Source organism: Gouania willdenowi, chromosome 2 (genome assembly GCF_900634775.1).
Source record: "Gouania willdenowi chromosome 2, fGouWil2.1, whole genome shotgun sequence".
NCBI lineage: Eukaryota > Metazoa > Chordata > Actinopteri > Blenniiformes > Gobiesocidae > Gouania > Gouania willdenowi.
This window is the reverse complement of record NC_041045.1, coordinates 5,121,808-5,135,727: the sequence shown is the minus strand read 5'-3', so window position 1 is coordinate 5,135,727 and position 13,920 is coordinate 5,121,808. Positions and strand designations below refer to the sequence as shown.

Below are 13,920 nucleotides of genomic sequence, written 5' to 3'. Positions count from 1 at the left end.
GTCATGAGTTAAAGCTGGTGTATTATGTTATGCCTCCTAATGAGACTGTGTAATTGGAACTCTTGACATTGTCAGGTCACGCTAGGACCATGTGTTTCCATGGTGACGAAAACGAGGTTGCTTTGACAGAAAGACTTGATTGGCTTCGCAGCCAATGATTGTACGGCCTGATGAGTTTTTAATGCACAGTTTTCATCATTCAACAATCAAAAGACACGGTAGAAGTGGTTTCACGGAAAGGAAAGATTGATCTGTTAAACTTTGACAGAATTAACAAAAAGTAAATGAGTGATGGCATGTAAAGAAAGTGGTGTCATTTTTGTGTGTGTGAGCTAATTCCCTCATGAACAATATTCCATTTTGTTAATATTTAATTTTTTTAATGTGTATTTCTCGTTTAAACAGTTTTTTGTAGTTTCAAACAATGAAAGGTCAGATTGTTTTGTTCTATTCTACTAAATTTTAGTTAACGGCAGTAACATATGTTACTGTTATGATAATGATCATAATAGTATATATTCATGTATTTTCAAGGAAAAACACTTCAAAAAGAAAAGAAAATGTAGAACATGAGAAATGTGTTCATAATAAATATTTTGTTTTCAAAAATAAACATTTTTTTCTGATGCAGTGTTTATATATATATATATATATATTTTTTTAATATTACTAGTGAAAAATGAATTAACAATGAATGACTTTAAGACACAGAGGATTTTCAATGTTTGCGAGTGGTGAAATAACCCAAAGTTGGGGTCCAAAATAAAAAATGTCATAAAGAAAAATGGTTTTATATCCTAAAAAAGTTTCATCTTTATACTATAAATTGAAATAGAGATCAGTTGTTTACTTACATTCCCACATGCAGTTATGGGCCATTGAAAATGGTAAAGCTTGTATACAAACTTATATCCAAATTTGAGGGCCTGGCATGTCCACCAGATAGAATGTATAGCAGATCTATTTGTATATTCTGAGCGAGTTGGTGGAGTTGTATTACTATACCAAATTTTACTTTTCTATTTGATGTAGTTCCTGAGATATTGGAAGCTGAAAATGCAGGAAAAATAAGGGCCATATCTCAAAAAGTATTCATCCGATTAAACTCAAAATGTACAGTGTGCCTATTGAATAATTAAGGAACAATTGTTAAAAAAAAATTCTGAATTTCTTGAGACTGATGTCCGTCAGATGTTCTGAAAATGTGTGTTTACTTAGATTGATACAGGGAGTTTTATTCAAGGATTGTTGAAAAGCTAAGACGAAGACAACCTTGTTTCAACTTCACTTCCATTAGGTTTTTTATGTCCTCGGTGGGAAGAAGCTTTAGTAAAAAATGATGTGGTGTAAAAATCGAATCCTTTTCTATTTCTTGGATATAAAAAATATTTTTTTTGGTAAGGCGTCAAAAAGCACAGTATCCTTTCGCATAATCACAGACTTAAATATTGTTATTCTTCCTTGTTTTCTCCCTTTTATTAACTTGGCATGAACACTAAGAAAATAGATTGCCAGCAAACAATTGGCTTTTGTCCATTTTTCTGCATTTAGACAAATTGATACTTAACGACTGCAGTAGACACACACAGTGCTGTGTGTAGCATTTTCACAGATTTACACTTAGTCTGGTGTTAGAAGTCATGCCGAGAGCATTGTTTAGATAATTTGTCAAACTCAAAGCCCGGGCTGCAAATCCGGCCCTTTAGAGCATCAAATTTCATCATTTTTGTGTGTTTGTGCGTATTTTCCTGGAATTGTGTGTGTTTTTGAGTATTTTTGTGCCTTTTTGCTGTTGTTTTGTGTATTTTTTCTGTTGCTTTGTGTAATTTTCAGTAATTTTTGTGTGTGTTTCATCTGGTTTGAAAAACAAAGGAAGACAGAGGGCTGCGGTTAATTTGCTTTTGTGTGCAGGTTTATTACGGATAGAAAACAGTTGTGAATAATTCGAGGTGACTTCATGGAAAGATGAAAAAGCTGGAAGGAAATTAGAGGAGCCGGAGGTCATGATGAAGTGCTAAGGAAGTTATGATTGTGTCTTCTGTAACCTAATGATGTATAGAGAGATCTGATAGATGAAAAGGGTGGAGTGAGGCAGAGTAACTAGCAGATGGTGAATATTTGTGTCTGAATGTGTGTGTGTGTGTGTGTGTGTGAGACTTATATATGCAGCTGTGCAATGCTGATTTATCACAGTGGAATCTGAAGGTGTTAGTGTTTCTCTGTGGAAAACAAACAGCATCATAAATAATGCCTCCATCAGCAGGAGAGTGTCCGAGTGTGTGCACGCCCTCGTCACGTGTGTGTGTGTGTGTGTGTGCGCGCACATACACATGAGCTCATGGAGGTGTTTGTTTTGTTTCCTTATTTGCAAACATGTCACCATATATACGACTGTGTGTGAGGAGTACGAGAGAAATGAAAAATGGCGAGAGTAAAACAGATCAAAACTAGAAATTTACAGTGTGCCTATTGAATAATCATGGAACAATTGGTAAAAATTTCAGATTTTTTTTGGATACCGAAGTACGTGGAATCTCGTGAAAATGTGTTGGAATGACCCCTGATCAGTAACTGTTCCGTCTTCATCTCTCCCTCTCAGATGTGGCTGTGCCTCACCCCGACAAGAAGAGCATCATCATGTACATGACGTCACTGTTCCAGGTGCTTCCCCAGAGCGTGACGATGGAAGCCATCCAGGAAGTAGAGACCCTGCCACGAGGATCGCCCGCCAACATCGCCCGAGTGAGCACGGAGGAGCACTACCAGATCCAGACCCAGCAGCGCTTCTCCCAACAGGTGAAATATGTATATCTTCTATCAACTTTCAAAAGCAGTAATCCTGTTAGTTCAGGTCCAGAGACATAAGTAATAAATCCGTTTAAATCGACACCTCAGTGAGGTTGATACTGATGACCTCAGTATTGAACCTCATCTCACAAAATGTGAGATGAGTTTTTTCCATCCATCTTTCATCCTAAAGATCAGGGGCCTCATTTATTTAACATTGTGTAGGATCTACGCGTGCCTACGCTCAATTATGGAAGAAAAAACAAGGAAAGGGAATTTCAGAATTAACTAGAGTTTCTTGTGAGCGACAGAAGCCAGAAACGGTATATTAGGCTTTATATTTGGTAGACACACAGTGGCATCACTAATTATTATAATAATAATACATTTTATTTAAAAGCTGTTAAAGGTAGGGGTGAGTAATGGCAAGGATGTTGCAATACGATACGTATTGCGATACTTGGGTCACTATATGATATATCACAATATTCTACCCAGTTAATATCAAAATTAAATGTAGAGATGAAAAATCAAGTTTCTGTATATGTTCATCAGAAGATATTGATCAAATTGAGTCAAAACTATTTGCTTCAAAACATCCTATTTATTATTTATTATTAGTGTTTTTGCATATTTTCACTGAAAAAAAGAAAATACAGTGTTACACACTGCCATCATAAAAATCAAGTTTCTTTTCACTGATATTACTGTGTAGAAGTGTCAAAGTAACCATGACAACATAATGACAGCATTGTAACAACTATAAGTGAGAACATTATAATGATTAAATCACCCTGAGTTACTGACAATGCACAAAAATAAGAAAAAATAATTTCTCCTATTGTATCAGTTTAAACACTGATCTGAACAGATTATATGAAAATAAAATGCCTGAGCATACAAAAATATTGCAGGTATGACACACTGCCATCATAAAATCAAGTGCATCAAGTAACCGTTGCAACACATTGAAAGCATTTTAATCACCACTGAAATATTGCACAAATGCACAAAAATATTGATTAAATACAAAAAACTAAATAAATTAAAAAAAAAAAATTTTAATCAATTTTTTAAAATAAAAAAAATTGATTTAAAATCGGCAGCCAAAAAATTGCGATATTTCGTGAAATCCATTTTTTTTTCACACCCCTAGTTAAAAACAACAACAGCAAATACAGTGATTAAAACACAAAATGTAAATCAGAAAAAAAGAAAGAACAACACATCAGTAGTAAATGAAAGCAAGTTAGTGTTAATAGTGGCATTGTTCACTGTAGCAGCAGCAGCACATGTTAGCGTTAGCGCTGCAGAAGCCTCACTATAACAATCATGTTAAAATGAAAAGTATCATTTAACCAGAACAAATCTTGGTTGCACTTCATTTGTTGATATTCATATTGTATTGTTTTATGTATAAAAAAAACAATCAGAAGAGTCAGCTAAACCTAATATATATTTTTATTCAAAACGTATTGAGTATTGAAAATGAGAGCAGAAAAGTTAACATTATGTTAATTTAAACTGAAGCGTTGGTTGGACTTTATTCAATTAAAATGTGAATATATTTGCCATTAAATGTTGTTTACTTGTTTATGTCCTTAATTAATATATAAATGATTCCCTTACAAAAACAACAGTAATCTATGAAACCTCACCTTTACTTTGCAGTATTCAGGTTTTTATTTCAGTCACACTGGTTACAATAATTTTTTGGCTGAAAAGTTACTGTGATGATTTTTATGGATTTGTAAGTTTAATATGTGTCGACGTTAAATATATGAGAGGAATTGGGTTCAGTTTACAACCTCACCTTGTCTCCTAAATGTTGAAGCTCAAGGGTAATACTAAACATAGCGGTGGGCAAATTCTTGCGCATTTTCAGGCTCTGTTTTGTGCGTACGTGACTTTTCTAAATTAGAAAAGAAGGCTCAGTTAAAGCCTATAAAAAAAGTCATAATAGATTTGGCGATGTATCGCAATATTTCACTTTTAACAAAAAAAAAAAAATAGATATTTTCCAGTATCACAATCTGTTGTAGAAGCATGTAGCTTTAATGTTGACAGTTTGGCAAAAACACCATTTGTTTTTGATATTGGTACTATTGAATTACAGTTAGTTATAATTTACTTGTTCTCACAAGTTAAAAAAACAAAATAAATAGTTTTTTATACCATTTTGTAAAGGTGAAATTTGTAATTATTGATATTGCAATGTATATAATTTTATTATGGGGATATATCGAAATTTGTATCATATCATCAGATTCATGGCAATGCACACACCCAGTCTAAATGTATTCGTTGTGGATTAGTTGTGAAAACGACATCAGTGAGATGAAGGCAAGGCAGTTACCATGGTAACGTGCCACCGCTGTGTCTGTTTGATTAACCTGCCTGTCTCTTATGATAGGAACTGGTCCAAGGATGACATTATGTATTAGCAGCTTGTGAGCTTTGCTTTGCATGCATGGCGTCTGTGTTCAAATGTGATCTTTAGTGCAACTACGATTTATAACGCTAAAGCCAGGTTGTGTTTCCTCGCTCTAGGAGCAGCAGCCACTGCTGGCTCACTTTCATATGGCTCTCCTGTGAAGAATTAGCAACCTCCCACAAGTCTGCCACTTTATCACGATGACTAAGTGGTCTCGTGGAATTCCCAGCAGGAGCTTCTTGCCGTTGCACCGTTAGCGTGAAAGTGGAGTAGATGGAGGAAGCTGAGGGAATGATTCCCCGCTCTTAAAGTTCGTAGGATTGCTTCAAATCAGCGCCCTGTGGCAGGAACCTGAACAGAATTAATCCAAGGAACTCTGCTGAGATTAGTGCTGAATAATCTTTGACTTCCTCCATGTTTTTCTCAGTTTTTTTTTTGCAAACTGTAAACAGGCAAAAATGGGGGTAATGTAATTTAAAAAGTTAAACTCCACCAAGTTAAATTACTTGTACTTGTTTTAAACTGTACTTGGCGAAAAAAAACTTCTCTGATTCTGATGAAATATGGTGAAAAAGAGGTTAAAATTGACAATAATCAGAGGCGTAAAGAGTACTGATATATCCTACTCAAGTAGAAGTACTGGTATTCAAGTACAAGTAATTCAGACATAAAATACTCAAATACAAGTGAAAAAAATAGCTCAATAAATAGTACTCAAAGTAAAAGTTCCAGTAAGATTATTTTCCTTCCTTTTCTATTTCTTTTTAAAAAAAGAATCTTGCTCAAATTATTTAGCAGAAGTCACTGAATCTTCAAAGGAAACATCAAAGTGCTCAGCAGATGCCTCTGAAGAGCACTGGCAGTTGACAGTTGAAATATGTCGGGAGATCAAAGTAAACTTAAGAAAAAAGTTGTCTGAATAAATGAAACCTTAACATATTATTCAAAAAAGAAGACAAAAATCATTTACAAAACTCAGGAATCTGTTCCAAATTTGGCAAAATTCTAGGTTTCACAAGAATTCATTGTGTATATATTTTAGCACATATCTATTGGTGTTTCGTCAAGCCAAACCCAGTTTACTAGCCCAAAAAAGTATATGAACATGACAAGTTCTAAAACCATACAAAGATGAGATCATTGGCCATCAAATGGTGGTGCCAAGTTATCCTGGACTTCCGCTTGAAGCTGAATTGAGAGATCTTCCCGGAACAACGACTGCTAATGTTATCTTCTTAAGGTTAATAGTTACGTCAACCCACATTCCCTTCATCAGCTGTCTGTCTAAAAGAAGAGGAAGTGTTGGCCTTTAATCTCAGAAACCGAGCGCATCCAAAGAAAGGTGTGGAAATGAAGGCGTAGCTCAGAAAAAGTGACAAGAAGGTGTGAATATATATGAAGATGTAGTACGAGATGAGAGGGTGGAGATGAAGAGTGAGATGAAACCGACAAATGGGAATTGAAAGGTAAAGTTACTGACAGTGGCTATTATCTGCCTCCCGCCCCATCTGTCATCATCAAAGCGCCGCTGTCACTGCCTTCTTACATCAACACCATCCTATCATCTCCTGTGAGGAGTGGATTCTTTTGCTATTCAGGGATAAACAATGAAGAAATAATGACACCCAAAGCCTGAGAATAAAACTTGAAACTTGGGAAAAACTAATTCGTCCCAAAATACTGGGGGCACAAAGGTGGCAAATGAATGATTATGAGACACAGATGGCCTCATGTAAAGGATTTCCAATATTCACAAGTGGTGAAATAATCAAAATTTGTGGTCCAAAATAAAAAACAAGTTCCATGAAGAAGCATTGTTTTATATCCCAAGAAAGAGTAACCTTATACTATAAATTAAAACAGAGATCAGATTTGTTTGTACATTCCCACATGCAGTTATAGGCCAATGAATAAAGGATTTTCTCAGATTTCAAGAGACTGTCACCCAACAACCAATGCATATATGTGACTAATCATTAGTGATGTGAACAGTCTATGTTCGTAGTTCAAAGCTGATCAAATTACAGGGAGCTGAGGCATATGCTTAGTTGTTTACTGAAGGTCCAAACATGTTATAGCACCAAACCTCCAAGAAAGTTTTTTCCAAATTTGAGGGGCTGGCATGTCCACCACATAGGAAGTATTGCAGATGTTTTTATATATTCTGAGAGAGTAGGTAGAGCTGTATTATCAAACCAAATATCAGTTACCTATTTGATGTAGTTCCTGGATATTCGAAGCTGCAAATGGAAGAAAAATAAGGGAGCATGAAAATCGACACATACCCCCTCACTGAATTGTCCGTATCTCAAAAAGTCTTCATCCAATCAAACTAGAAATATACAGTGTTCCTATTGAATAATCACTGAACTAGTAAAAATAAAAATGTCAGAATGTTTTGAGACCCAACTGTATGGACCATTTGTTGGAATGACATTGAATGACCCAGAAGCTCCGAAATTCCCCAATTCTTTTACAGAGTTTACCAATTACTGAGTTTACCCTTTTTAATTCAGTATTTGTTTTAACGGCTTTACGACTTCCCAAAATCATGCCAGACGTGCCTAATACGGTTTATTTGAGGTAATTTTTCCGCTGTATTTACGCTAAAATCACTGATAAAATCAAAGATTTTGCGCTTTAGACGACCCGTATTATGGTGACAATGTAAGCTATTGTCCCAAAATACAGCTCTTTCCATTTCAGGAGGTTAACTGTTAACTGTTAACTATTTTCTTCAGATTTTGATCAGATTTTCCATAATAATTTACTTTTACGTCTCTTTGCCTGTTTACGCAGTCAATTTGTGAGGGTGTATTTACTGTCATTTTGCAATTTCCACTTGATTTTGTTTTCTTTTTAAATGAACATAATTTAAAAAAAGATAACAAAATTGCACATTTTGATTCAGGAGAAAGTTAATTGGTTTTTCTGTTCATTTTCAGCGATCACAGAAAATTGATGACTAAGGTGAAAAAAGAAGGACATTGTGAATGTAAAAAGCCAGTTTGACTTTTGATGCCTGTGTGCACACTCCACTACAAACTCTATGATGGTTAGATTATCTTAGTCTGGTATTTACATTTATTTAAATAGCAGATTTGCAACATAATACACACATAGAGGAAAATCGACATCAAGTCTAACCGTTAAAGTTTAGGGTGCCCTGTTTTAATATCGCACTCTTGATGAATCATTCACTGACTGATGAAGTATTCATGTAATTGTGTCTGTCTTTGAGGGAGAAATTACCCGAAAGCAAAAAAAACCCACCCACAATTCCTGTCCTGAAGGCTTCGTCCAAAACCTTGTGTTCTGTTTAATCGTCGGCGGTTTGGAGCATTTTATAATATTGCTGCGCAACATGTGCAGGTTGTTGCTTAGAAACCAGTAGTAAATTCACAGCAGGGTGAACAGGTTTTTTGTGTGCCACATAAAGTGCCAAAAAAATAAAACTAAAAGTTCACACCAACCTTTGACTAAAAGTCACTTTTAAACCGCCTGTTTTCCTGAAATATGACAACACATTTTACCCTTAGGGTTAAAGTCATTAAATATGAAGCAAAGAAATTAGTGAACTATTATTTTTTAAATGATAAGCATTAAATGGGGTCAAAGTGACCCCAAGGATATAGGAGGGTTAAGGAGACATTTGTGGTTTGCTTTAAATGGAGTCTTTCATTGTCTTTCATTGTCTTTCATTTCCTCCTCATAGTGCGTCAGACATACAGTATGTCTCTGTTTGTCTCTGCGTTCTTCTCTCATGTCGGCTGAGCTTTCATCCAACTACACTAAAATGTACAGACCACAATCTGTTGTCAACGTACCAATAAAAACATAATTTAAATATATAAGGAATTCCTAAAAAACACACTACATGAAACTGTAGATTACCTAAGGCTGAGATGGGCAACTTTTATACCAAAAATGTGATTGTCTGATCTAAGGGCAGCATTATAAACTTTTAATCAGCATTTAGAAGAATGACCAATATGAGCATTAACACAGGAAAGAACAAAGGGTTCAGTGTTCTTGTTTTTTTGTGGGTTTTTCTGTCATTTTTGTATATTGTTCTTGTTGTTTTGTTTGTCATTGGAGTCTTTTTCTGTATTGTTTTGTTATTTTGTCTATTTTCGTTGTAGTTTTGTATTTTTATTTTGTCTATTTCATTGTTCTGTGTGTTTTGTAGTTGTTTACTGTATTTTTCTTGTTACTTTGTGTGTTAACTCCTTTTGTGTGCTCTGTCATTTTGTATATTTTTGTGTATTTTTGTTGTCTTATCTATAAGTAATCTTATTTATGTCGTCCTTTTGTGTATTTCACTGTAATTTTGTACATTTTTGGAGTCACTTTCTACATTTTTCTGTCATTTTGTGTTTTTTGCAGTCATTTTGTGCATTTAGCCCCTAATAAAAAAACCACACTGAATAGGAAACATCAAGTTAATTCAAACTGTGCACATAGTAACAGTAAGACTCCATGTTTGTGTATGATTTTGGTCAAAAAGTATCAACGCTAATCTAAAATCACCTCGAATTTTGGATGAAACAGAGCTCATGGGAGAGTATTTGTCTTTAAATCTGCTTTTCTTTCTCATCACATGGTTTATTCTGCTTTCCATGTCGTCTACCTGTCTTTTTTAATTTGTCCGCTGTCCGTTAAGCCTCCTCTTGCTTCATTTTCTTTCCTTCTCTCCATCCTGCCCTCCGCTCTTTCTCTCTCCTTTCCTGTTTCTCTCTCTCAGATCACAGTGAGCGTGGCTCAGGGGCGAGTACGGACCCCGTCCCCTCAGCCTCGCTATAAAAGCTATGCCTACACCCAGGCTGCATATGTCCAGTCGCCCGAGCAAAAGAGGAGGCGTTTTACTGAGCAGGTCCGTGTTTTTAACAACGCTAACCGTTAGCGCCAAATTCCTGTTTGTCTGATGTGGTCATGCATGTTGTGGCTGAGCATCTGTTGATTTGTCTGCTTATAGACTAATGACTTTGGATCGTGACCCCAGTTCAATATCACAAATTTCTAGTGACCCCAAAGACTTTATTTTCCTTCTAGAATTAGCTTTTGATCATGTTTGTTATACTGTGTTACAAACACAGAGTAGCCAAGATTAGTGATTTAAATATATACTGTATATATATGTGTATATATATATATATTATAATATTTATTTATTCATATTATATTATATTATATATTGGATTTTGGATTTATATTTGATGAAGTGAAAATACAGAATTTATTACTAGACATTTCCGGCAACCCCATTTACATTCCACATCGGGTCACGTCCCCAAGGTTGAAAAACCCTGCATTAGACTAATCCATTCTATATGATTTTCTATGGAATTAAATGGTTATTTTAAAATGTTAAACATTAAACTCTTACACTTTCCACAATCTACCCAAGCTCTGCCCACAAATTATCGAAAGACATGTGATTAAAAAAATAAAAAAGACATTGTACATAAATGACTGGGATGGACACAAAGTACATTTTATATTATTATATATTGGAAACATTAAATTACGAGAAGCCAGGACCATTGGTTACGAGTGCTCCGACTCGGCTAAATGAGTCAACGTGTGTGCTAAAAGGACAACAAAATGCTGAAATATAAATGTCTTGTGTGTTTTTGTTTTGGAGGCTACACTCAAATCATTTCATGTAGTTGACTTCATATTTTTGTACACGTAACAACATTCCTGTAGCTTCATAAGCAGACTAAAGCCAACCTAGCTAATGCTAGCTAGGCTAAGCTAGCTGGCGCTAACTAGATTTCATCTGACCCTCTCTTTTCTTTTCTCTCGGCTTCACAAGGATAAATTATCTTGCCATTTTTCATCATCATGTTTTCTATTAGAAAAATCCTTTGCCTGAGTTATTCAGTGTTTGAATTGGATGTCATAAATATATTTATATACGATGTAAATTCACCCAACGTTGTTGAAAGAAGGTTCTTTATTCTTTATAAATTGTTCGAATCAATCCAGCCATTGCATTTGGTCCCTTTGACCAAGTGACCAGAAACGAGCAATATCCATGTTAAATTTCCCATTCTTTAAACTAAAGCAGCTTCAGAGATAGCGTCAGGACATATCAGCACATTGGATGTGTTCAGTGTATTTTCAGGCTCTTATTACCAACGTCTATGACGAAGCACAGAGCTGGTACTAAAGAAGAGAGGTTGTTAGAGTCCAGATCAGCAGCAGGAACACAAGGAGAGATACGGTAAAAGGAAGAAAGAGCGTGTGAGTCCGAGAGATAAAGAAGATGAGTTGTTAGAGCTGGACAAAGGCCACAAGTGTTTGTCAGCTGGAAAGACTAACACTCCTCTCTTTGTTACTCCATCTCTCTGTTCTCTACTTTTTTTTTTTTTTTGCTGCTTGTTACTCTCAGCCCGTCTTATCCTCCCTCACCTTTTTTATCTAATTTGTCTTTTTTAGTTCCTGAGCCCAGGCCAGGAGGAGCTACAGCGGGGCCTGAGTCCTCTGCCTCCAGGCTCCACCAGTTTGGAAAGCTACCAGGCTGCTCTGGAAGAGGTGCATCCCGTCACACCATCTATGGTGTTGTTTCAAGCAGTGGTTCTCAACCTTTTCAGCTTATGAGCCCCACTGTACCTTAAGGTGGAAACAGGGTCATCTATAAAGGGGAATAAAGGGGAGAGCTTGTTGGGGCCCATCCATAAAGTCAACAAAATGATGGTCCATTGTTCTATGAATCTGAGATAACCACATTTATTTATTTATTATTTATTTGTGCCCTTGTTTAAATATATAGTCATCTTCAACTTTGTTTTTTGTCAGAAATAAAATGGGTTAAAAGTGATCAAAAATGCTGGTGAAATTTAGTAAATTTTGTTGAGATTTTGAAAACCGTAGAAATTCATTAAAAGTTGCAAATTAGTGGCCAAAAACAGACAAACAGTGGTAAAATGGATCAAAGTTTCAATATTGGCTTAAAATTAGCAAAGATGCTGGGAGGGGGGGTTAATAGCGTAATGTAATTCAAAAAGTAGGAACAATTAGTTTAAACTGGCAAATAATGGGCATGACAAATGGTGAATGTGGTTAATTTGGCTAAAATAAGCATGAAGTAGGTGAAATTAGGTTAAAAGTGACAATAATGGGTCATCATATGCGAAATTAGGTGGGAAACATGGTGGAAAGGGTTTATAAGTGCTGAAAATGACTTGAAAAAGGGAATATTGTGCAGGAAAGGCATTGAAATTTAAGTGTGAAGAGGCAGAAATGAGAGTAATGGAGCAAAAATGCATTAAAACCAGCAAAAATATGGCAAGAAAAAGTTTATGAAAATAGGTTGAAAAATGGCAAATTTGATGTAGTTACAGATAAAAGGTGAAAAAAAATTGGCAAAAATGGGCTCAAATTGTTCATTGAATATTCCTAGTTTCTTGAAGGCATCTGGCCCTCCCAGTATCTCGTGGCCCCAAGGTTGAGAACACCCTCATCCTTAAGACGTGTTGCATTAATGAAGCTCTTGTTTTAAAGGTGTTAACATGGCTACTATCGGCTGAGGATGGACTCCAGGCTCAGCCTTCAATCACCAACCAAGTGGAGGAAGTGAAGGAGCAGTTCCACACGCATGAGGTAGGAGATGGAGGAGGGACATTTGTGATATAAATAAAACAAAGGAAATCATTGTGTGAGATGCATTTGTGTGTGTGTGTGTGTGTGTGTGTGTGTGAATCAGGGCTACATGGTGGAGCTGACCACTCACCAGGGCGCCGTGGGGCGAGTGCTCCGGGCTGGTGCCGCCCTGCTGGGGGAGGGGAATCTGAGCGAGGAGGAGGACTCTGAAATCAGGGAGCAAATGAGCCTCCTGAACTCACGATGGGAGCACCTGAGAGTGGCAAGCATGGAACGACAGAGCAGGTGAATGTAGAAGAAATAACTGTTTGTTGGTTAAAGCTCACATTTGGGGAGATATTTAAAGTTGTTTCATCTGGTAAACTTTTTATTCACTCAAAAGTCTGACAAAATGAGTTAATTCAAGAAATGCTCAATTACTATGATATTACATAAACGTCACATTTCTCTCATATGTGAAGCCTTTAAACAAAAAATTAGTTAAAAGTGGTGAAAAAGATGGTGAAATGGGATTTTAACAACCACAGAAATTGGTAAAAAGTTGAAAATTAGAGTGGAAAAAGTGGTAAAAAAAAAAGTGTTCAAAGTGTCAATATTGGTTGAAAAGTGGCAGAAATCGGGGAGGGATGGTTGGATTAATGTAATTTAAAAAGTAGGAACAATTAGTTCCAATGATGGGCATGACAAATCAAGAATGTGGTTAAATTGGCAGAAATAAACATGAAATATGGTGGAAAGAGTTTAACATATTACATTAGATGGAAACAGTGGTAAAAAGGTTTTAAAAGTGCCGAAAATGTCTTGAAAGTATAAACAATTGCAAACAATTGATGGAGAAGTGGCAGAAATTGGAGTAATGTAGCACAACTGCATCAAATGGAGCAAAACATGGCAAGAAAAAAACAATGAAAATAGGTTAAAATATGGCAAGTTTGGTGCATTTGCAGAAAAATGATAAAAAGAAGCAAAAATGGGCTCAAATATTCTTAGTTTCTTGAAGGCATCTTGCGAGCCCCTCCCAGTGTCTCGCGAGTAAAAGTAAGGAACAGGCTGTGTTAGCATCTTTTGCTTATTACGCCACAACCTGGAAC

The 13,920-nt window shown here is 35.9% G+C and overlaps 1 protein-coding gene across 8 annotated transcripts in view; it reads left to right on the top strand.

Annotated features, from left to right (window-relative positions):
- Positions 1-13,920, top strand: part of dmd (dystrophin) — a 237,241-nt gene that overhangs the window by 92,329 nt on the left and 130,992 nt on the right. For 7 of the 8 annotated variants that reach the window (XM_028468300.1, XM_028468321.1, XM_028468289.1 and 4 more), the window contains exons 9-13: positions 2,600-2,796; positions 9,966-10,094; positions 11,666-11,761; positions 12,731-12,829; positions 12,933-13,114. In XM_028468300.1, coding sequence (XP_028324101.1) covers positions 2,600-2,796; positions 9,966-10,094; positions 11,666-11,761; positions 12,731-12,829; positions 12,933-13,114 — 703 coding nt within the window. The remainder of the gene's footprint in view (positions 1-2,599; positions 2,797-9,965; positions 10,095-11,665; positions 11,762-12,730; positions 12,830-12,932; positions 13,115-13,920) is intronic. The other variant, XM_028468349.1, reaches the window with a different exon arrangement.